The following is a 24708-nucleotide window of genomic DNA, read 5'->3' on the forward strand; positions in this document are numbered from 1 at the left end:
GATTTTCTATGCAATTCGGCCGTGCATTTAAGCGGGGCGTGCATTTAAGCGGGAGCTCGAGTAATGATAGGAACGCCCTCACCGCAAAATCTACATCCTACCTTTATCATCTTCATCCAAGTACACGAACCCCGCAAGCTAATATCAACTTACGGCTCTGCGTCTGCGGAAAGCGCAATAGCAGAGTTCGAACCGCTCCTCTTGTGGAATACTCGAGCTCAAAGAAGTGCTATCTTGCATGATCTCTACTTCGCAAGTGACTCGAGCTAAAGCTTGCAGTCAAGTCTGGCATCCCGTGCGGAGCGTCCAGTGTTGAACCGATTCACCTTTCTAATTCGACGCTTGAATTGCAAGCCCTGGCAAATAAGCACGCAAAGATCCTTCCACTGTGCAACCACACCCCTCTACCGGAGGCGACATGTCGTTTGTTTTCGTGTGGAGGATGGATACTCTCTTCCAATCGCCCTTCGCGGATAGAGAGATGGCCAAGTGACCACAGCTGTCGCACCAGCAGACGACGGTTACACAGCATGAGCTAAGTGGCAGTTATTCCCAATGCCTCAAAACGAGGCTACCAATCAATCTGCTGCTCACATCAAATGCCTCATCTATTAATATGCTTGTCTGTCCTTGACTGCTTTCGCGGTATTATTCACAGTGCCTCGCTGCTTTGCTACTTCATCTCCACCTTCTGCCGCCTCGACGCACTTCACGTACTTTAATCAAGTCTAACTTCGCCATCGACATTCAAAATGGTCTTGAAACCATTCTATACAGATACCCTAAACGGCTTGTGTTCTAAAGATCAACTAGATCTACTCGACTCCGTCGACTGTCTCCGTTCGTAAGGCATCAGTCATTATGTCTCACTGCTACAGATCATTGTATACGGGGACCAGTCTTCTAGGAAAAGCTCTGTGTTAGAAGCAATTTCCGGCGTATTATTTCCGATCAAGAGCAACCTGTGCACTCGATTTCCGATAGAATTAGTCCTCCGCAAGACTTTACACATTGGCGTAACCGTATCAATCGTCCCACATTACTCTCGCAGCGAATCCGAGCAAATCTCCCTCAGTGGCTTTTACGAGAAGCTAGATGGCTTCGATGGGCTTTCAATACTAATTAAGAACGCAAAAGCAGCTATGGCAATCTCAACGCATGGCAAAGCTTTCTCGAAGGACCTCCTTCGTATTGAGGTCTCAGGCCCCGATCGGCCTTACTTGACTATTATGGACCTGCCCGGACTCATCCACTCCGAAACAAAACAGTAATCTGCTTCCGATATCGAGCTAGTACAAGACGTCGTTCAGGCCTATATAAAGGAACCTAGAAGCATTATCCTCGCGGTAATCTCCGCCAAGAATGACTATGCGAACCAGATCGTCTTAAAGCTCGCCTGCACTACTAATAAAAGTGGTAATCGAACACTGGGTATTATTATAAAGCCGGATACTCTGATCCTTGGTTCCGAAAGTAAAGCTATATATATCTCTCTTATAAGGAACCAGGACGTCGAGTTTTATCTTGGATGGCATGTTTTGAAAAACATGGACTCCGAAACGGGAGTATGGTCGTTGGCTGATCGCGATATTAAGGAGGAGGAATTCTTCGCTCGAGGGATATAGGAGAATCTGTCTCGCTCGCTCTTGGGCATTAACAAGTTACGGAAAAGGCTTAGTAAGGTTCTTCTCGGACAGATTGCTACTGAACTACCTAGCTTAATTAATGAAATCGAAATCAAATCCAAAGCATACTATAGTCGGCTAGATAAGTTAGGAGAACCTCGAGCGACCTTGGACGAATAATAACTCTATTTACTCCATATTAGTTAATTATTCCACTCTCTAATTAAAGCATCCATAGATAGTACGTATAATAATCCGTTCTTTGAGGATGCGAAGTCTGAACCCGGCTATTAAAAGCATATACGGGCTATAGTATAGAACCTTAACCTAGACTTTACGGAATATATTACCAGACAAGGTTACTGCCATAAGATTATTGACTCTCTAAAGAAAACTACTGTTCCTAAAGGAGTAACTACGGCTATAAGAGAAGAATTTATAGATTACATATAGTACCTAATACGGAGGACAAAGGGTCGAGAGTTACCGGGAACCTTTAATCCTATAATAGTAGCAGATTTATTCCTAGAATAATTATCTCCTTAGAAAGTAATTACCCGGAAGTATATTGAAAAAGTCTGGAAGGCCGCTAAAGAATTCCTTAATCTCATAACTACCTATATCGCTAATACTATAATCTCCAAAGTACTTTTCTAAAAGATCTTCGAGCCTGCTCTAGATTAGCTATTAAGGACTCTGAACGAAAAAAGCACCGAACTACTAATACTATATTAGAAAAGCTATCCAATTACATATAACTACTATTTTACCGAGGCTCTTTAAAAGGTTCGGAACAAATAAAGCAAGGATAAGTATATAAGAATTATAAAGGATTTTTTTGGTGTCTCTTCCCTTAGTTCCGTATATTTCGGCGGCCAAAACAAAGATCTTAATTCTCTTGTAGTAGCTCTAGTATAACGTATAGAACCTAACATGAACCGCTTTGCATGTTCCGAAGCTTTAGATTATATATAGAGGCTTACTATAAGGTTGCCTGCTTCTTTCTTTACTTCTCGCCCCTTCTTCTATAGATCCTATAGCTAACCGATCTATGTATTGAACAGGTTGCTCTAAAACGTTTCGTCGACAATATTGCTATCGAAGTTATTAAATCTAAGCTTATCTCTCCACTTTACGATATCTTTTCTCCTATTACTGTCACTTCTATGCCCGCCGACCTTATAACTCGCATTACTGGCGAATCTAAGGAAAACCGCGCCTAGCGCGAATAACTAACCAAATAGCTGGATATCCTTATAAAAGGCTCCGAAACCTGCAAAAGCTTTATCGGCGTCAGAGTTCTTGGTAAGAAACTCACCTAGCCTGTCGCATTCTGACGCATTACTTATGTGTTGAATAGGTGCGGATGATAGTACGACTTATAGAGGTACCTGGTTCAAATCTGTAAACTTTAATCCTAGCGACGACGATGGAGGTTCTTCTGATAAGGGGTCTGAGTTAGACGTTAGATCTTTGTCTAATAGTTCTTACGACCGTGGAAGCCCAGCCTCCGAGGAATCCAAGCCCTTGAGCAGAGATATCGTCAAGAGGGCAGTTGAGCCCGATCCCTTAGAAGCCATTGAGATACCCAAGGCTATAGACATGCTACTAGTAGAGGAAGAGGATTCTTACCTTCCGAAGAAGAAGAAAGACAAGAAGAAGTCCAAAGTTGTATCGAAACGGGCTATATTTAAAGAACTAGAATTTTAGTTCAAACATTTAGTCAGTCTTATCCTATGTTATTGGGAACCACCTGTAAATTCTAACTTAAAAAATTCATAGACATAAATGATAAGGCATCTCTTATGTAATTACTGGTCGTTATACGTAATTAGTGCTTGAGCCTTGATTTTTAAGACTATAGCATAGAAATATAGTATTACGATTCAACCCCATTATGTCTTAACCTTGAATGAATGTTCCTACCAACAGAGCATCCTATGTGACTCTTTATGGGAACGTGTTCCTTACAACCTGTTACGGCTGCGTGTCTAAAACTTCTCCTCCTACCTATGTCCTAAGTACTTGACGCATCCAGTTGATATGATTTCAGGCTGCTGTATGTATTTCGAGGAAGGATTGGCGGTACCGATAGCTCCGAGACTCTTCCTTGGCTCTAACCTATTTTGGTTAGCGCAGCGTGGTGCAGCAACTTTGGATCAAGTCCATCGTTAGATCAGCTCCGCAACAGCCTTTACAAACGATCTTCCAAGGTCCAGTGGCCAGTTTACATCTGTATTACGCGCTGTCAATCTCGCAGAGTCCTTCCGCCATCCCCGCACAAGGAAGACCGTTCCATTAACAGATCCTTCGAAACAAAAACCGAACATAAGTTACGTGTCGAACACGCACAAACGCAACTTCAACGGCAATATCACTTTCGCTACGACCTATCCCCATCCTGCCTTGAACCAAATATAGAAGGAGATAAAAAAGACGATACTTTGGACTTGGTGCGAAGTCTTACTAGTTCTCGAGTTCTAGGTCCTGCTGTACTCTTCAAATCCTCTACTATATTATCTAGACCGCAATGTCTCTTCCAAGGTGGATTATAACCATAGTAAAAGAATTCCCTATAGTTAATAAAATGCTTTTAATTTGCTAAAAAGTCTTTATACTTTTTAAGCTCTACTACCGTCATAATATTATTTACGAAATAATATATAACCTGATTATGTAATTCCTTAAATCTCTTTTCTAAGTCTTCTATAAAAACATAGTCAACGCTTGTTTAGCGCCTTGTTTTAAAACTTTCAAAGCGTATTTTATATTTTATATATCTTATAATATCTAATCCCGTTTTGATTATTTTCTCTTTAACTTATAAAAAATTAATATTAATAAACACTTCCTATTACAAAAGTTCCCTAAGATCCTGGCTATTAGAAACTTTTGCCCTGGCTAACATTACTTAAATCTCCTTCTGCTTAGCCTTAAATTTCTCTTTCTTTTTCTCTAACTATATTAAGCGGTTCGTTTTAAATAACTATACTTTTAATAACTTTATATACTTATCTTTATTATTAATCTTAAGCTTTAAGCTTACTAACTCTTTTTCCCTCTTATTAATAAATTGCCATACTACCTCTAAGTCCTTTTCCAGGCCGGTTACTTAACTCTTTAAAATCTCTAGCCTCTTATTAACTTCGGCTTTAACTAATTTTAGATCCTTAATATATAAACTTAATACCTGCCTTAAGTCTTCTAAGTCCTATTTTATCTTTTTTAGCTCTGCTTATATACTATTTATTATTTATAATACTATTCTTAAATTATTTAATTCTGTCTCTAGTCTATAAACTTATTCTGTCTCTTTCCATAAGGTTTTAGTTTCTGTTTTAACTATATTTAATTCTATTATAAGCTCTGTAATAGCTGCCTTCTCTTACTAGAGTAGTACTTTATTTTTTATCTTGGCTATATCTAGTTCTTTTTTAAGGATATTTATAAGTTCTATATCTCTTTATATAACATTATATATTATTTTTAAGTTTTCTCCAAAGTCTCTAATAGCCATTTATTCTTGCTGCAACTACTTCTTTACCTTTATAAACTTTTTTTTAAGCTATTTAATATATTTTGCCTTTTGCCATTAGCTTTTGGCGGCTGCCCTTACTATATCCAGTTCTACTTAAAAGTTATAAACAGCCTGGCCTTTTTATTCTAAAACTTTAACTCGTCTGCTTATAATTACTAATATTTGCTTAAGATCAGGGGTCTCTATTTCAATACCTGTTCCTATTTTATTTATAATAATAAACCAGTTACCTAAAACCAGCTTTTATTATTTAAAATTTTTTATATAAATATTTTCATTATATATTAAGTTATTCTGATTATAAAAAGTAATAAACTTGGCAATAAACCTTTTTAGGTTTTTAATCTTATTAAACTATACTCCTGCTATAAAAAGATCTTTAAATTAAAATTTATGTAAATAAATAGTCTTATAATTACTATCTTTATAATTCTACTCAAACTGAAGTCGTTTTATAAAAGTTATATTTATCTTCTTCACTTTTACTTTAATCTCTTTAATTTTTATAAATATTATATTTAAAGTTCTGCCTTTAATAATAACTATTTCTATAGAGTTCCTTAAGTTTTCGGCCTGCCATTAACTAATAAGTTCTAATTCGGTAACTCTTTCTTAAAAGCCTTAAAACATTACCCTAATATTAATATCTTCTGGCCTTTATAAGTCACTCCTCTCTTATTAAGTAATTCTTGACTATAATACTTTTAATTCTATTATTACTTATTATAAATATATAATAAACTACTATTATAATATTTCTACCGCTAATACTTGCTTATTACTCTCAAACTTATACTCCGAGATTCTATACTTAAAGTCTATAATTATTAAATAATATTTCTTTAATTTAACTGCTATCTCTCATTAATCTTAATATTATTTTATTTATATAATTTATATTTTATAAGCAGATTCATGATCTATAATTATCTTTTTAAAAAATTTTATCTTCTATTAACTTTAATATAACTTTTTAGCTAACTCAAAATATATTTATGAATTTTTATATAATTAGTCAAAATTAATAGCCTTTAATTTTTTAATTCTGTTTCGGCCCGGCTAAACCTCGCCAAATAATTATTTAAAATTCACTTAAACCTCTAATAATTTTACTTTATAATAACAAATTTTTTATTATTATTTTATAACCTGTTTTTCACATTTTTCTAGGCATAATATAAGTATGGCATTTTAAACTACATCCCTAACTAACGTGCTCATTTGGGTTTAACTCACTTAATTTCGCTATTATAATATATTACGACTATCTATAACTACCCCTTTCATTTTATTACCATAATAAGCAATCTCAAAAAATAATATTAAAATGCGAAAAAAAAAATTACAATACTTCGCTTAATAAATAAATCTATAACATACTTACTACTTTTTGGTATTTCATAAATATTACATATAAAAAAATAAAAAGCATATTTTTTAAACGTCTAATTATATAGCCTTTTATACCGTTATTTCATCTTGACATTTAATAATATAATAGTCCAAACCGGTGGCCTAAAAAGTTTTTACTATTTAGTGCGAATACGAATTAAAAGTTAATAATAACTAATAATTTCTGATTTAAAATTATAATTATATCTGCCTAGCGGCCTAGTTATTATAAGTATATTCCTGACATACTTTTAATCTGCGTTAGTATTAAGAATACTAGTAATTACATTAAACCTAAATCTAAAAACGTTTATAAATTTAATAAATTTAAAAAAATATTAAAGATCTAAACTAATATTAAATATCTTTTTTTTATTATCTAATTTTGGGACGAGGTTTATAAGTAAACAGAAATTATATATAATAAACATCTATAATTAAATATATATTATCTTAAATCTCTTTTTATTATCTGTTTATATATTACTATATTAGGCGACCCTATTAATACTTTTTAATATTATATAATCTCTATTATATTTATATTATATATATTGAATTGCCTCTCTTATATAATACTTTATTAAGTTAATAAGTATCTATATTACTTTTATATAGTCCTCTAGGTATAAAAAATCCTTGACGAGCGTCTTAATTAAAAAGATTATCCTATTAATAGTAATAACGTTCTATAGTAATCTTAATTTTTGAATATTATTATATAATAATAAAAATGCATTTTTACTCTCAATAACTTAGATAATAAAGTCTCTATCGGCTAATAATATTTTAGAGGCCTTTTTTTTAAATAGCTTTACGGTCTCAAGATCTAGATTATATATAAGCTTTTTGTTACTATTAAGTATAAAGGTCTAAACGTACTTAATACGATCTAAATATTATATTAATTCCTAAAATGGCATGTTAATATTATATATATTAAAGGAATTATGCCTATTTTATTATATTTAAATAATTTATATTTATATAAAGTGCCTTTTTAGAAAAATGCCTAAAAATTAATAAATAGTTTTAAAAATATAAAGCCCTTATATAAAGCTGACCTCTTCTCTATAGTTTTAAGATTATTCTCCGCGTCCTTTAACTGCCACGCCGTCCTCTAGTCAAACTTTATATCTAGAAATTAAAAGACGGTCCTATTATTATATGAAATTGACTTAATATTATAATTTTGCTTTTATATATAATACTTATTATCCTATCTTTCTATATTATTATAAAATTCACTTATATTAGTATTAAAGGCTTATATATATCTTTATTATAAAGCTTAACCGCCTACTACTTATTATATAAATAAATATACTACTTTATAACTTTTAATTAATACTGTTTATAATAATATGTTAAAAAAGCGCTTTTTGAAAAGTAAAAACGCTTAATATATCCCGCGTTTTAAAGATTATTAATTATTAATTTAAACCGGGCTAGAGCAGTAGCCAAAATTAACTAAGAAATTTCGGCCTTAATATAGTTTTTATAAACATTTAAAAAACATTTTCAAAGTCTAAATTCTTTTAGTTAGTACTCGGTATTTTTTAACTAAAATGAAATTCAAGGCCTTCCTTTAAAAGATTAATATAATAAATTGTTTAACCTGATCAGAGCTATATTAAAACGCGCTGTTTCATAGAAGTGATCCAGAGATTCGGTATTATCAAAAAACGCCGTCTGGCTAAATATCTTATATATTTACTTATAAATAAAAACAAATAAATCATAGTTTTAATACATGGATTTAATCACTATTATATCTTATTTACATTTATATCTTCTCTACCCTAAAATAAAATCTATTTCTGGACCATAATAATATTTGGCTATTTACTACTACTACATTTTATTAATCTGGAAATTTTCCGTAAGTAAAATATTCTACTCCAAGTATTAGCAGAGTATAATATTCTGTTAGCAAAATATTCTAAGAGTAGAAATATTCTATATATGGCTTTAGCCGTATTTTAAAATATTTTGTTAGCAAAATATTTTACTCAAAATGTCAGCCAAATCTTAAAATATTCCGTCAGCAGAACATTCTATATATAAAAATATTCTGCCGGCTGGAATATTCTGCCCAAATGTCAGCCAAATCTCTGAGTATTCCCCCAGCAGAATATTCTATATGTAGGAATATTCTGCCAGCTGGAATATTCTGCCTAAATGTCAGCCAAATCTCGGAGTATTCCGCCAGTAGAATATTCTGCGTACAGGAATATTTTACGCAAGATGTCAGCCGCGCCTTAGAATATTATACCAACGGAATACCCTACCTAAAGAGTCTCAGAAATTTCCGTGAAAATATTCTAATATATTATTAAATAGGATTGAAATTCGTTTAGTTACAGTATAAGCCGATTTTTACTACTCTTATCTTTCCTACCTATATAAGAATTTTATATAATATAATAATAGATTTAGCCCTTATTTTACTTATTAATAAGTTCTTATTACCTCTCTTTATTTTATTGCCCAAATTATTAACAAACTTTCAAAAGCAATAAATTAAACAGGCACTTACTTACAGGTTAACTGAGATAAAACATATATAACAAAATAAATATTAATTAAAATTAATAAAACAGCCCGCAATAAACAAATCCTTCTTAGCAAATTAATATATAAACAGCAAATTATATAATTTAATCTAAATAAACGCTATCTTTTTAAAGTTTCGATAATAAAAAGTCATCTGTTATTAATTTACTATAAGTTTATAAACGTTTTAAATTATATGCTAACTTTATACTATACTTTAAATAGACTATAATTTTATAAAACCCGGCGCTACCTTGTTAGTCAAATAAAAAATAATAAAATAATACCTACCTTAAAAGCGATATCTAGGCGAGCTATAGATATATGGCATTTAAAAGGTATAAACCAAAACCAAAATATTAAAAAGAAATTATTAGCTATTAAATAATTAACTAGCGCCTCAGATCCTACTCTTAACTATAATTATATTAATAATAACTTTAAGTTCGGGGGCATCTAAGTAAAACTTGTAATATATAAGTTAATATTAAGCGTTATTCAAATTAATGCCTTGAAAACTATAAGTAAATAGAATATATTATATATACTTAGATATATTAATATTATCGGCTTTAATGATAGCAACTCCAATATTAGCTATTAACTACTTATTAACGCCGATAATTATAATAATAATCTCAAAAAATAATATAAGCTATATATCTTAAAACCCCTATTATTTATTACTGTTATAATAACGGCAGCCCAATATCTATAGTCTGTCTTAAACATATATAAAATATATAAAGATATAAGTTAAGTCGAAAAGGCTGCGGGATACTTTGTACTAATTAATAAAAATCTTAAATACACTTAAGTTTTTAACTAATTATAATCTGTTTTATAGTAATTTTATTATTAAATATATATTAGTTATTAGAAAAAAATTTAAACTTAATAAATTTTAAAATATTACTATATAAGATTATATTGAGAATAATCTAGCAAATATCTACTTATATAAAGTTATAAAAGCTAATATTAATATATAAGATCTTTGATTAGTTAGATAAATATTAAGAGATATCTTGATTAGAAAAAGCCGCGTTTTAGAAAACATAAAGTAACTCGACTTTTATATAATTATAATAGAAAAGATAACTTTTAATATATATTATAATATTTTGCCTTAACTACTTTTTAAACACTAATTAAAAAGTAGCAAAAAATATGAAATAATATCTCAAGATAATAGACTTTACAGAATCGCTTATTTAATTAGTTAGAGATAATGAAATACCTTTTAATAATAACTATTTCTATAATATTAAATATTATATAAAATTGCTATATATATTTTGATTTTATTAGACAACTTGGGACTAAGATTATTTAATAGAAGTATTAAAAATGGAATATATATAATCTATATATGTTATATTTAGTATTTGCTAGATATAAAGCAAAATTAATTTATATTAAGATCCTAAAAGGGTATATAATTCGACTATATAATAAAAATGATTTATATTCTAAATATATATTAAACGCCTCTTAAAAAACATCTTTATCCTCCTTATACTTTAAAAGTAGATTTAGATCTTTTTTGTTTCTTTTAATCTCAAGTTTTTTTAAGTGAATAAAAACAGGCTTTATAAATTGACAAAGTTAAAAACTTGCTATTTAAAGTAAACTAATTATAATATATAAAGCTTTTAATAAAAGTTTAAACCTTTAATATTATTAGTTTTTAAATATAAAGCCTTTAATACTACGTAAAACAAGCCTTTACTAAGCGGTTCCCATGTTATATTTATATTATAAGCCATATAGAACCTCTACCTATTTAATAACTTATATATAAATAGCTCGCCATACTTTAAAAACAATATTAATAATATTAAATAGCTAATGGTCTTTTTAAAATTAAAAAATTCATAATGGCCAGTTAATATATTAAGGTCAAAGTCCTTTTTAAATAGCTATATTATAAAGTAAGTATCTAAAAAAAACAATATTATAATGTAATTCACGAAATTATATTTATCTGAAAAAGCTTAAAAAAAATAGTTATAAATAATAATAAATAAGGTTTCTTACATTTTTTATATTATTAATATAATTTTTTTAAGATAATAAACTATTAAAAGGGTTTAATTTGTATTTCCAGTTATACTAAAAGTCGTTATGTCTAGATTTATAAGTTCTTAAATCGGTTATAATATTAAGAAGTTATTTATAAGGATTAAGTTTAATTATTATTAAAAATTCGGCAATCTTATTAAATATATAATAGTTAACTGGCCAGTATTATTCTTAAAATTAAAAATATTTCTATTTCTATTAAAACATTAACTCGGCCATATACGCTCTAAAAATCTCGTTTTTGATCATTTTAAGAACTTTTACTAATAAACTTATTATAGGTGCTAATTCCCCATATTTATAACATAATTATAGCGTTTAAAATAATAATTTATATATACTATAAATCTCAAGGTAACTTCCTAATTTCACAAAGTTAATCTTATATGCCTATATAATAGCCGGATTCTTATAATAAACATATGCCATATCATAGTTTACTAAAGGAATTCTGCCATAATAATACCACTACCTTTAATCTTATATGGCCACTAATTATTTTATATATATAAAATAATAGCAAAAGACTCAGATAACATGCTATTCTAAGAAAAGCCGTTATTAATATAATCTGTAAATTAAGATAACATGTTAAAAACAAGCCCTAGGACAAAGCGGTCATTAATATAGTCCGCAAGGCAATAGAGACAATTACACAGATTAGTCAGGGGTTTGACCTGTCATCTCAACATATTTATTATCATCTAGTTAAAGCTAGCTTCGGTAATTTAATGTCTCCATCAATCCTGTCCAACAGTGGGTGACATTACTCTGTGCGCACGGGCGAAAAGTAGCGATTTATTACTAAAATCCCACCACTTTAATATATCATACCAATTTTTCATCTAATATAATCTTAAAATTATAATTATATTATTATACTAGATTTTATTATAATATATTTTTAAAATATATTATTATTTTTATATAATAATTATGTAGTATAACGTGAGTGCATAGCGAACCGGGCAGTATAGCGAACCGGGCACTTTCTCTTGGCATTACTCTTTTTCCTTTTCAAAAATCATTTTTAAATTAATCATAAGATGTCTCAAAAAATTAATGAAGCCCAATTGAACCTTGCTATCCAAGCTATTAAACAAAACCTAAAATTATCAGTTCGGCGCGTAGTTAAGATTTACCAAGTGGATAATCGCAGACTAGGCGAGAGACTATGCGGTATACTTTCTCGACGCGATATCTTAGCTAACTCTCGGAAAATTACAGATATAGAAGAGGACGTGCTTTCTGAGCGTATTCTTGAGCTAGATTCTAAAGGATACCCTTCCCGGCTTTGTGTGGTTGAAGATATGGCAAATCGCATCGCTGAGATACGCGACGGGAAACGTGTCGGACCATGATGGGCTGCGAACTTTGTACGACGGCGATCAGAGCTCCGGACGCGTTTTCAACGTAAATACGATTATTAGAGGGCCAAATGCGAAGACCCAGCCGTAATTCGGGCCTGGTTTAAGCTTGTACGGAATATAATTGCGAAATATGTAGTCGTGGACGCCGATATCTACAATTTTGACGAGACCGGATTTATAATGGGCCAGATTTTAATAGGAATGGTCGTAACAAGCTTTGACGGCCGGGCATAAGTAAAGAAGATCCAGTCTGGTAATAGGGAATGGGTTACAGTTGTTTAGGCTATTAATTCGACCGGTTACGCAGTCCCGCCGTTCCTGATTTTGGCGGGGAAAACTCACCTCAATTCCTGGTACGACGAAGTGGAATTCCTATTACAATGGTGCGCCGCTATCTTTTAAAATGGCTGGACAACGAATGAAGTAGCTATGGATTGGGTTCGTCACTTCGAGGAGTTTACTGTATCCCGGAAATTCGGTGTTTATCGCCTTTTGGTCTTTGATGGACACGAAAGTTACTATTCGGTCGAATTTGAGGAATACTGTAAAGCCCACAATATAATCACTTTTTGTATGCCTTCTTATTCATCTCATATCCTTTAGCCTCTTGATGTAGGGTGTTTTGGGCCTTTCAAGAAGTTTTACGGTCGACAAATTGAGGATTTAATGCAGTAGCAATATATTCACGTGACTAAGGAGGACTTTATTCCTGCGTTTCGAGCTGCATTTAAAGAGTTTCTGACGGAAAGTAATGTCCAGGGAGGGTTTAGAGGAGTTGGACTCGTTCCTTTTGATTCGGAAAGAGTGATATCGGCTTTAGATCTCAAGTTACGGACCCCAACGCCTCAGAACTCCCGGCTGAGCACCGCCCAACCATGGACCTCCCAGACCCTTCACAATACACTATAAGCTACTTCCCAGAGTACTTTTATTAAGAATCGAGTGGCAAGACACCAAGGAAGCTCGCCGACCTTAATTTTAGATGCTATCGATCAGTTTAGTAAAGGTATGTTTAGAGTAATGGCGAAGTTGGTGTTGTTAGAGGCAGAAGTCAAAGATCTCCGCAGAGCGAATGAAACGCTAAGTAAGCGTCGTAATCGCAAAAAATCGCGTTTACAGACAGGAGGATCATTTAATCTACAGGAGGCTCAGACGCTAATGGACGAAAGAGATGTGGCGGACCAAATTAAGCAGGATATACAGTCGGGGAGTGGTTGTCGGCCAAGGATAGAAACGCGCGTGCGACGCTGTGGCAATTGTAATGAGACTGGCCATAACTCGCGCACATGTCAAATTGTAATAGAGACCTCAGAGGAAGAAGATTCTGAATAAATAAATTTGTTCTGACTTAATTTGGTTGAGTTATTGTGATTTTTGTAGAAATGCCAAGAGAAAGTGCCCGGTTCGCTATACTGCCCGGTTCGCTATGCACTCACGTTATTAATAATATTTTTATTTTATGTAATTATGAAAACCTTGGCACTTTGCGGGGCCCTATTATCACCCGCGGGGAAACCTATGGGGGAAGGATCAATATATCCTCACCCATGGGGGGACCCGCGGGGGAAGTAGAATTCCAAAACTTCCCCCATGGGGTCCCCCACGAGCAGCCTACTCCAAAGCTCATTACCGCTCACCTGATACTCCAATCCTTTCATGTAAGCCTGAGCTGTGCTGCTGCATCCTTCTGGAGCTCTTCGTATTTTAGCAGCCAACTCTTCATGGGTAAGCTCCCATTCGCGAACAGTGGACCACAATACGCGTTTGGTGGCAGGTATACCAAGGTATGTCTCGTCTGACAGGACCTTAACTGCGGAACACAAAGCCGATCCTTCCTTATGTCCGGACTGAGAAGCAAGGAGTTCCTTCTCCCAACTGTAGATATCGTTGACAACAGAAATCTGTTTAGCACAATTCTCTTCTAGTGGTTGCATGGAACTAAGCTCCTCTGGCGACAGCCGAATATCCATGGTAAACATCATCAAGGCAGATAATAGACTTGAGGTTTAGTCGTAAGTAAGTACTCCTCTGAGGATTAGGCAGTGCTCACGCTTTGCCCACATCCTTCTCACGATATCCGAAGTATTGGCCAAGTTCCTTGATAGACAGTCGTTCGCGATCGGTCTGTGCTTTCATGAAGACGAATGTTGGCTCGAGAACTCGATCCGCAAGTTCTTTATCAAGGCCTCGCATGCCAGCCCAGATGTCGAAGACAATGCACTCAACTGGCACAGAGCCTTTGAATCAAAAGTTAGCCTCATGCCCAAAGATTACACTGGGGATGAACGTACGATCTGGAAGCATATCTCCACGTGAAATCGGGATCAGCTTTTCGTTATAAGCCTGGCCATCTTCAAGTGACATATCCTCTAAAAGATCTGCAGAAAATATTAGGCCTAGAACTTACATCTCGGTGCAAGATTCATGAGGATATGTTTTACCGTCTATTAAAAACAAGACTGTAAGCAGCCGGCATGCGAAAGAAATCCTGTCATCTTTCGCAAGTGGAAAGTACAGGCATGTAACCCTTGAGAAACCTGCTTTCAGAAAAGTCTTCTCTGCCTTCTTGTCGGGAAAAGGCCAGTTGTCAAGGAAATATTGGTCGACTGTTGAGCTCACTTCCTCGACATTTGGATGACAGAGTGGATTCCATATAGATGCTGGTTGTTGCCATTTCCAACGGTTTATAGATGAGCTCTCGAAATTGATCTCATGGAGATGAGGATTGCTGGCATTCTCAGATGCAGAGGGAGATGCAACAAGAGTACTCATGGCAAATTCTAGGAGATACGGTGGCGTGCTTAGAACTGCAGATGAATTTTGGCGAGTCCAGATTTCAAAGACATAGAGATGGCCAACACAACGGAATATATCGGAAAGGAGCGTATTTGGCAAACACTTCGAATTCTCTCACACACCTCTTGGCCGAATGTGGGCATTTATTTCTCGGACATTTCCCTTGGTGGCCTGTATTATCCCGAGATCCAGTCGGATATTGCATTTCGCGGCTGGTAGGGAATCGTACCGTGAGATAAGCTCGCTTCTCCCAAATAGGAAATTCGCCGAGGACAGCCTTTCCCTGCGCACGTCTCCAAGGCCATAACCTCTTTCGAACAGGATTGTCTTGAAGGATTCAGAATTTTGAGGATCAGCGAATAGAATTTTTGATACATGACTCAGATTGAGGTGAAATCCAAGCCAACTGTGTTCACAAGGCGGTCAGCAGCCGCCTATCATTTCATCTCTCTCCGATCTTCGTTCCTGTAATTGTCCTCGTTCCTGACCCTGCTCATACTGCATTCTTCTGCATTCTTTTTGCGTCAAAGTATCTACCAATTTCCAAAGGTCTTATGGCTCCCACCCTCAATTTCAGTATTTTCTACTTCCTAGTTCTGGGTATCTGCACCGGTGCAATTGAAGCTAATGGTATCCATGGAACTGGATGTGAAGTCCTTACCAGGCGCTATCCCAGCCAGACCTTTTTCCCCGGCTCGAGCGAATACATGAATGGGACGACCGGTGAGTTGCATACCTGTAAAGTGAGATTACCTGCATAGAAAACTGATTGCATGCTAGCTGTCTGGTCTCAGACATGCTTTCTTCAGTCCACTTGCGTCTTTGAGCCCAAATCAGCTGCAGATGTTGCCGGCGCTCTTCAAATTCTGCAGGCTACGAACACTCAATTCGCTGTTCGAAGCGGAGGTCATCTGGCCAAGCCAGGATCCAATGGAATTACTGATGGGGTCTTGATAAGTATGGTCCAATTTCAAACAATGCAGTTGGTGGACGGAAGTAAAACTGCTCAACTGGGAGCTGGCCTGCGGTGGGGCGCTGTCTATGGTTGGCTTGCACCTCACGGCCTTGGGATAGCTGGGGGCAGATTCGGTGATGTGGGTGTTCCGGGCTTACTACTAGGTGGGGGCATTAATTGGGTTGGCTCACAATATGGCTGGGCCTTCAACAACATCCGCAATTATGAGGTGGTCCTGGCTAGTGGAGCAATTGTCAATGCCAACAGTAGCTCACACTCCGATCTTTTTTGGGCACTCAAGGGAGGCTCCAGTAACTTCGGAATTGTCACACGCTTTGATATCGCCACCTACGAAGTGACTGATATCTACGGAGGTTTGGCAGAGTATGTTTATACACCGGGGAACTATGACCAGTATGTGCATGCTGTAGCCAACTATCTGGCACCTTATGGAGGGTCTGATAATGCGATGTCGGCTATTGACCCGATCACCATAATTACTCCCAGCACTGGAGAATTCCTCTATGCAAATTACTTCTTCCACAGAGGGTCTGATCCTGCACCGGCTGCGTTCGCCAACTTTACAAATATTCCACCAGCCTTTACGGATGTCAACATGCGGCCGAACCTGGCAGCGTTCCAAGTCGCCTCTTTCCTTTTATCCCCCTTTTTTAACTTAACACCCCTATTACTTTAACCCTTTACTTTTATTTTCTTTTTTAACCTTTATTTAACCATTACTTTTTTATTTTTTTATTTAGCGTTACGTTTATCCTTTATACCCTCTTTTTTTTTCGTGTTTTTTTTTTCGTGTTATATGAGCAGCTCAGACGGCATGGGCAAAAACCTGGCTGCCGTGTACAGCTTTAGCAGGGCTAAGGTCAGGGCGGAGGATGACGGCTGGGCAGAGGGTGGCTGCAACAACTGCCGGTGCTATTGTTACCGCTAGTGCTGCTATCAGGGCTGTTGTTGGGGTTATTGTTAGGGCTGTTATAAATCGGAATAACCTAGAGGCCAGGTTCACTTTTCCCGAGTGCGTTTGCCTTCGTTTTATCATGCACTCTTGGTTCGCGATATCTAAAGCTTGCTTGAGATTTTGTACCAGAGTTCGAATGGTAACCAGGCCCAGTTTCCATGATCTAATTAGACCTCGGCCAGTTGACGCTGGTGTGAGAGGGGCTGATTGTACTTTCGTGTTAGGGGTAACAGTTCAAAAATGCTTGGGTGTAAATTTGTAGTGTCGCCACCCAAAAACCTCTGATTCTCTTCATATTAAACAATATCCCTCGCTAAAGCAGAAAGTGCCAGAAGGCTTGAGTGAACTATTATCCCCGACACGAAAGTAAAAGGTCAGCCAATGAACACCCATCTCAGGATCAGATGATGAACATGTTACTATCACACCCTTCCTTTTCAGATATCTATATCGAATTCACATGCTCTTTTCACAATCAGATTTACTTTCGAAATACGATTTGAGATATTTGAGTAAGAGGTGAAGGGTGGGAAAGGGGGAAGAAATGGAGTTCTGGTTCTTGTACTGTACGTGTGACCATTGGTGAGCGCGAGTTCATAGAATCGTAAACTTCACAAAATATCTTTGCGTCTCGAAGGTCATTTGTGAAAAATAAACTTCTTCGGCTCACATATGTGCTTGCTCAGCCGGACAAGTGCATAGCAACGAAGCTTCATGACCAACCAGCTTGCTCGAAATCAAAGATCCTCCCATCGTCCATTCCGAAGCTCTTGCCATGTTCTATCGTCCTCTACGCCAAACTGAAGAACTCCGTCCACCATCAGAATTCCCATTATTGTCGTTCCAGAGATCCTCAAGGTAGCTCTTCTGAAATCCATTCCCTCTCTGAGGACATCTATATGAAGCAACGGATGCTGTGGTCGATCGCGACCTGGGAAACCGCGATCTGGGAAGAGACTAACCCTGTACTTGAGATACTCTACGATGCATTGCCACTCTCGGAAAATGTCGTTCAAGATAGGCAGCATAGTGAGCGACGCTTTGCTCCAGCCCCAGTCCGAATCAAAACAAAGATCAGTACCACCGTAGCATCTAGGGAAGTAGGTAACATTGTCTGTCACAGGTAGGGCATTGTTCGCAGAGTCATAAGTCTTCGCAACGACCAAGATCTCGTAATGCAGGTGTTCTTTGCCTCGTTCTTCTTCTGTTCTACCTTCGGCTGTACGATCCGTGATTCGAGTACCAATGCTGAACGTAATGTGATGCAAGTTGGGCAACCGATCCAGTCCACTTTTTTTTGGAAGATATCGGAATAGGCAGGATCGCTGGCAAGGATGGTTTGGACTACATGAGTGATCGAGATACCGAGAATCGGATTCACGTCGAGGCTCTGTTCACAAGCCCATACTTGGCCAGTTGGAACTGCTGTGAGAAGAGAAGGGTGGTTGAGCCAGTTGAAAACCGCAGCCGTTAATCGCCAGCCCTGTGGAGCATCTGCTGTTGGTAGGTAGTACACCAGTTTCTTGGGTCACAATGCCATTCTTGCGTGATGAGAAATGGAAATTTATATTGTTAAGGGAGTTGTATGAGACTATTAAATATATGACTGGCCCTGCTTTCCTTAACAATGACCTTCTCAGTGCATTTCAAGTGTTGGTATATTGAAGAACAAAACAGATGCTGTTGAATGCACTCTCTTGCTAAACGAAGCTTTATGACTCTTCAGCATAGAATATTGGAAAAGAGCCCGCTTCTATTGCATGCTGCTGTGTGATAGTGCAGGGCTTTTCCTATGCCAATAGCATCAAGGATTTGGAATCAATTCATTGTCTTCTCCTCAAATCTTTTCCATCATAAAAGACATTATTGAGAACAGTAAAGAAGAAGAATATGAGAGTTGTTGCTGAAGTATAGAGATTTTTCTGTAACTTCCACGCTGGACCCCTTTCTCCACTCAGCAAAAGCTTCCAACGTGGCCAAGCTTTGCAACATTACCGAAAACTGCAGATACTTGCCTATCATGAAGCTTCCAGGAAAGGCTGCTCTGGCATGATCGAGATCCCATTGCCATTGGGGAAACAGCTTCGGGACCTCAAGTTAGGAAACAATACCTCTTTGATGCCTGTGCCCGATATCAGAATTTCTATGGATGAATGCCTTGACACATTATAGTTGCCTTGCTGTACTGCCAGCCGCGAAAACTCTAGGGCCGTGAACCAGAATTCGATGCTAGTGAGTCTCTGAGAGCTGCTCTATATTCTTACGTTATATCGAGGCATTCATTGGGGGCTGCTGTAACAGCTCTACTCCCTGACCTTAAAGGAAAGTCTCTATGGACTGCTTCTTTGAGCATCCATTCAGACGCTGCTGTGACACCACTCCCCCGGAGCTCAAGCCTCTGCTATTTCTCCTTCATCCAAATGCGTCCGATGTGCCACCACTCACAGCTTCCAAGTTATACTCCTTGGCGCTCCTCGTTGTCTTGCTTGCTTCCTGGATGCCGCTCTCGCAGTTGGTTCACTCAGCTTAGGGTGCTTCGTACTCTTGCATTCCTTTCTTCAAACTCTCCAATTACCCAAGAATTGTCTGATGATTCTCATATTGAGCACGAACTGCAGAATCGATACCAGTGCAAATCCTCCACTCCTCCATCAACGGTCATTAAAACTGGAGATTCATACAAGATCATTTCCATACTGCGAATTCGATATTATAATTCAAAATACATACGGAGAATTACATTCCGAAAGGGTACGTCTCCTTAAACTCCAACGGGGTCTTCGGCTGATGCACCTCCAGAGCCCTACAGTACTAGGCAACTCATATTAGGTTACTTTTTAAACCCCACCAAAAATCGCCATTTCGCCTTCTCCCGTACTATATACCACAACGCCTACAACATATAACTTTCTCTACGGATTATAGTCTTTTATAATTAATATATAATCTAACTTTTATACGATTCCATTTAAGCTAGGAATTAAATACATATTGTTTAATTAAGTCGTAATTGCGACGGTCCAATTTTCGCTAAGAAAATAAGCGAATTTGGGTGTAAGGAAGGCATTTTCTATTTACATCGAGAATTACCCCTATATAACTTTACGATAACGTAATTCTAGAATTATTAGAATTGGCAGAATTGAGGGGAATGATCCAATAAACGATTGCATGAGGAGGATTTTACTATAAAAACCTCGTATTGTGGATAGTTTGGAAAGTGTTGTAACCGAGTTTTGGTGTAAAACTTCGCTTGACCTAATATCAGTTGACGGTGACTGTAACTGCCCTCGTCTCATCGAACCAGATGTACCCATCAAATTGATCTGCCAGTATCACATGTGAATAATGGCTCTGGCGTTCAGTCTCTGGTCCATAGATCACCCCAATAAATCTCTCAAGTTTCTCCTGAATCAACTCCTTTCTCAGTTCGTCGTCGCAATGGCCCTCCCTTAAGTCCACGAGGAAGCTAGGGATTCCGGTCTGATGCGCCAAATATTCGACACTGCCTGGAAGACTGGGATCTACGTTCATGATCCGCATATCGCTATCCCATTCATCAGCAGCAGCAACGGTACCGGTATGAGTTCCACACCCGAAGCTGAGCACTTGATCGCCGAATGCTTGGCGGCAAAGCTGTCCAAGGCTAATCTCGCCACGAAGCTTGCCCATGGTTGTAGCTCGGGCATCGCCTAGATGACTGTTGTGTGCCCAGATTACAGCTTTGGAATTCGAACATGTGAGTATCCCGAAGGTTCCAGGACTCGGTGGAACTGTTGTACATGGCTCTATAATAGAGTTCTGCATCTACTCACTCTATCAGCTTGAGAACGTTGGAACATCAGGTCGGAAAACGTACCTGCAATCACTCGAGCGTTCTGCTCCGAACTGTGAAACTCTTCCCCGTCCGCCATGTGCGAGGAATACTCAATCCTCTTGTTCAACAAATCCTTTAGCATCTTCAGGACATCGGCTTCGCAAATTTTAAAAGCACCCACCAGAGCGGCGAGACCATATTCTTGGGAAGATTCAACCCATGGTCCAAGAGCACTGTATCGTTGCCGAGCTATCTTGGCCATCTTTGGATCAACATGATCAAGGTATTTGATCACAGCTTGAATGGAAGTACCCACGCTATAGAGGTCTAGCCCATAGAAGCTGACTTTATCGTCCATCTTCAAGGCCTTGTTGTATTCTCGAAGCCATTCAACGAAGTCGTGAAATTCATGGTTGCGCCACATCCATGTCGGGAAACGCTTGAACGCAGACGTATTTTCTGTGACCTCAATTTTGGTTGTCGGTCCTGGACGACGACGAACATAGCGATCAACTGCTTCAGCATCGGGCCAGTCCGCTTCTACGGCGACGACGTTGAAGCCATGGTGCTCAATCAGATGTTGAGTTATTTTCGCTCGAGCAGTGTAGAATTCGGAAGTGCCATGGCTGCCATCGCCGATGAGAACGACGTTGTATTGGCCAAATTTGTGGAAGTGTTTCGCAAACGATGGGTCGGAGACTGGAGGAAGAATAGTGACATTGTCACGAAGGAGGTCAGCTGCGGGTGGAAGCATTTTGACAATAGATTTTCTTCAAGAGCTTGCAATTCCACGTCGCACGTTTAAAGCACAATTCCACTCCACCGAATCCTAAGCCCTATCCAGCAGGAACAGCACTACCCGCAGCACCAACAGGGAGCTTCTTCCACGGCACCAGAAAACATATCAGAAAAGAAACACCAGCCATACCAATAGCAACCGCAAAAGAAGCTTTGATACCCTCCAAGTACGCGCTCAGGACCCCAGGGAGCTGATCAGGGGGAAAGACAACTCGGAGTTGTGTTGCGCCGATGAATATCAACTGTTGAGGGTCTACTTCAGGGGCAGTTATTCGCACACTGGAGATGACTCGATTGACGAATGCGGATTGTGCTGCGGAAGTACTGAATGCGCCGCCGAGAACTTGGAAGACTTGATGGGATGTCAGCTCCACTTTTGTTACAATATGAAAGGGGAAGAGACGTACAGTAGATAGTAGAGGACACGGTTGACAAATCAGCAGCGTCTTCTGCGTCTGCTTGAGCGAGATTCAAGGAGTTTTGGAAAGGGAACGCAAAAGCAACGCCGAGAAGAATTTGATAACCAATCCACTTCCCCGTGCTCGTTTTGGCGTCCATCGTGTACAAGAGGCCGGTTCCGATTGCGCCCAATGCCGAGCCGATGGCCATAAAGGGCGTCGTCAGACGCGTTATGGTGACGGTTATGCCGCCTATGACTATAGCGAAGCTACCCGCGATGACCAAAGGCAGGTTACGTACCCCAGACTGGATGGCGTTTACGCCTTGAATGCTCTGAAAGAATAAAGGGAGGTAATACAGGAGCAGAAAATAGGCACCAGAGAAGAAGAGCTGGAAGAGGCAGCCGGCCCAGAGAGCACGCCGCTTCAGTAATCTGGGTGGCAGCATGGCATACTCACCTTGGAAGATTTCCCATCCTATTAATGCGAGCAAGAGTAAAACGAACCCAACAAGTAGACCGACAACTACGCTGCTGTTCCAGGCATGGGATTGTCCTCCATATTGCAGAGCGATAATGAAGCTTATGATGCAGCCCATAGCCAAAACGATCCCCAGGGGATCCATTTGCAAGAATTTCTCTTTCCAGTTCGCTTTAAGCGGCTTGGCTGCGGGTGGAGTGTGGAAAAATATGGCCAGTAAGAAAAGGGCGGCACCGCCCAGAGGCAAATTGATATAAAAGCACCATCTCCAGCTCACACGCTGCGTGAATGCACCACCAAGCAACGGTCCGAGAATAGCAGCGATAGTGTATGCGACTCCCACGAAGCTCATCAGCGTTGGTCTGTTCTTCGGCTCCGCAGAAAAGGCAAATATGATGGTCCCACCAGTCGAAATACCAGCTCCGCCTATACCAGCGATAGCGCGGCCGACGATAAATGCGTTCGAGTTGGGTGCCGTGGCACAAATCAGACTGCCGATCTCAAAGAGCAGTATCGTTACGATGAAAGTCGATTTCAGGGAGAAGTATTTGAAAGCTTTGCCCCATGACGATTGGAAGCCGCCGAAGCACATAAAGTAGGCCGAGCCATACCAGGATACCTGACTGAGACCGTGGAACTCGTCTGTGATTTTGGGGATTGCTGTGCCGACGATTGTCTATGTCTCGTGTTAGAATTTCTGGACAAAAGATTCAAGGTGTTCCAGTGGCTAAAGTTTGACTTACTTGATCTAGAGATGTCAAGAAAACAGTCATGCAGACAGCTCCAACAAGAACGGCCAATCGGAAACCATGTGGATATTCGTCCTGAACCACCTCGGAATCGTGAATGGAGGTCATCTGACCATTGGTATTGGTTATTTCTTTTCCTCCATCCGCAGCTGCTTCCATGTTTGGTGGGAAATTATCAGTCGCCAGTGTTTTCTCTGTGGTAGCACTGCTGGACTCCATCTTGTCTGTGTCCGCGAGGTACCAAGAGGAGTCGAAGTAAAGTTTTGTGGTTGGAGGCCGTTTGAATGCGGCAAGGCCTGAAAAGGAAGGTGCGAGTGGGAAGATGTTTTATGAAGGATGGAATATGAAAGGCAAAGTGAATGGATAGGAATGACTTTTCAAATCAGACAGATGGTGATAAATAAACGCTGGAAAGACGGAGGCACAGTTCCAACACAAAACTTCGATTTGTAAACATCGTTCTCTGCTTGTGTTACGATCATTAGAAATGTTCACATCGAACAAAAAGGAATGGGGTTTAACGGACTTAAAAGGCAGAGAATGCAATTTAGAAACTTGCCGGAAATATTATGAGCAGGGGTACGTGCATTAGCGCTATGCATGGGAATCAATCACGAGGTGTCGCCACAGATCTCAGTTCAGAGACGCCCTCGCAGCGAGTAGCCAATAAGGCTGATTGAATGCTTATTAAGAGGGACAAAACAATCAAACGGGAGAAAATGTTGGAGAAACCTATCTAAAGAGCCGCATAAGCCATCATACTGAGGCCCACAGCTAGCTAGCGGACAAATCCGAGAAGCGAAAAGTGATTTTCTGATTTTCTGATTTTCGCACTGGCGCCCCGCACACCCCCCCCCCCCCTCCTCCCCAAGGCAGAATTCCTAATTAGGGATATAGCACCCACCACGTGACTTTCGGCTTGGATAACGCAATAATAGTAAGGCTGCTTGCTTGTCTAATTAACGACCAGTAAGAGGCCTATACTACGCGTATAAAATTCATACTAAAATTTAGGCCCGATAGTAGTATAAGATAAAATTGAGTATGTAACTCACAAATTACTATAGTTAGATAACTACAGGCTATAAGCCCTTCAGAAATAATACTAATTTAATAGGGTTCTAATAATTTCCTTAAATATTCCCGCGAGGTTAAGAAATAATAGAAAATTAA

At 38.0% G+C, this 24708-nt stretch overlaps 5 protein-coding genes across 5 annotated transcripts; 2 read left to right on the forward strand and 3 right to left on the reverse strand.

Annotated features, from left to right (window-relative positions):
* Positions 1 to 752: 752 nt before the first annotated feature.
* K444DRAFT_645836 (uncharacterized protein) lies at positions 753 to 2848 on the forward strand (the record flags this gene model as incomplete). The annotated part of the gene is made up of 10 exons (XM_024885130.1): positions 753 to 827; positions 879 to 1267; positions 1331 to 1565; positions 1626 to 1771; positions 1868 to 1900; positions 1979 to 2036; positions 2079 to 2135; positions 2172 to 2270; positions 2439 to 2537; positions 2690 to 2848. The coding sequence occupies 10 exons, from the start codon at positions 753 to 755 to the stop codon at positions 2846 to 2848; spliced, it is 1350 nt and encodes a 449-aa protein (XP_024731902.1).
* Positions 2849 to 14023: 11175 nt separating this feature from the next.
* On the reverse strand, positions 14024 to 16137 carry K444DRAFT_645837 (Aristolochene synthase from penicillium Roqueforti; the record flags this gene model as incomplete). Its single annotated transcript, XM_024885131.1, has 7 exons — positions 14024 to 14082; positions 14182 to 14564; positions 14617 to 14803; positions 14858 to 14944; positions 15008 to 15226; positions 15485 to 15524; positions 16099 to 16137. 7 exons carry the CDS (start codon positions 16135 to 16137, stop codon positions 14024 to 14026), a joined length of 1014 nt encoding a protein of 337 aa, XP_024731903.1.
* K444DRAFT_538447 (FAD-binding domain-containing protein) lies at positions 16136 to 17014 on the forward strand (the record flags this gene model as incomplete). Its single annotated transcript, XM_024875541.1, has 1 exon — positions 16136 to 17014. The coding sequence occupies one exon, from the start codon at positions 16136 to 16138 to the stop codon at positions 17012 to 17014; it is 879 nt and encodes a 292-aa protein (XP_024731904.1).
* A 3015-nt stretch (positions 17015 to 20029) lies between these two features.
* Positions 20030 to 21864, reverse strand: K444DRAFT_645839 (erythromycin esterase; the record flags this gene model as incomplete). Its single annotated transcript, XM_024885132.1, has 4 exons — positions 20030 to 20104; positions 20573 to 20993; positions 21031 to 21100; positions 21153 to 21864. The coding sequence occupies 4 exons, from the start codon at positions 21862 to 21864 to the stop codon at positions 20030 to 20032; spliced, it is 1278 nt and encodes a 425-aa protein (XP_024731905.1).
* An 82-nt stretch (positions 21865 to 21946) lies between these two features.
* K444DRAFT_645840 (MFS general substrate transporter) lies at positions 21947 to 23694 on the reverse strand (the record flags this gene model as incomplete). Its single annotated transcript, XM_024885133.1, has 3 exons — positions 21947 to 22260; positions 22316 to 23462; positions 23530 to 23694. 3 exons carry the CDS (start codon positions 23692 to 23694, stop codon positions 21947 to 21949), a joined length of 1626 nt encoding a protein of 541 aa, XP_024731906.1.
* Between the last annotated feature and the right edge of the window lie 1014 nt (positions 23695 to 24708).

This window comes from Hyaloscypha bicolor, assembly GCF_002865645.1.
Source record: "Hyaloscypha bicolor E unplaced genomic scaffold K444scaffold_126, whole genome shotgun sequence".
NCBI lineage: Eukaryota > Fungi > Ascomycota > Leotiomycetes > Helotiales > Hyaloscyphaceae > Hyaloscypha > Hyaloscypha bicolor.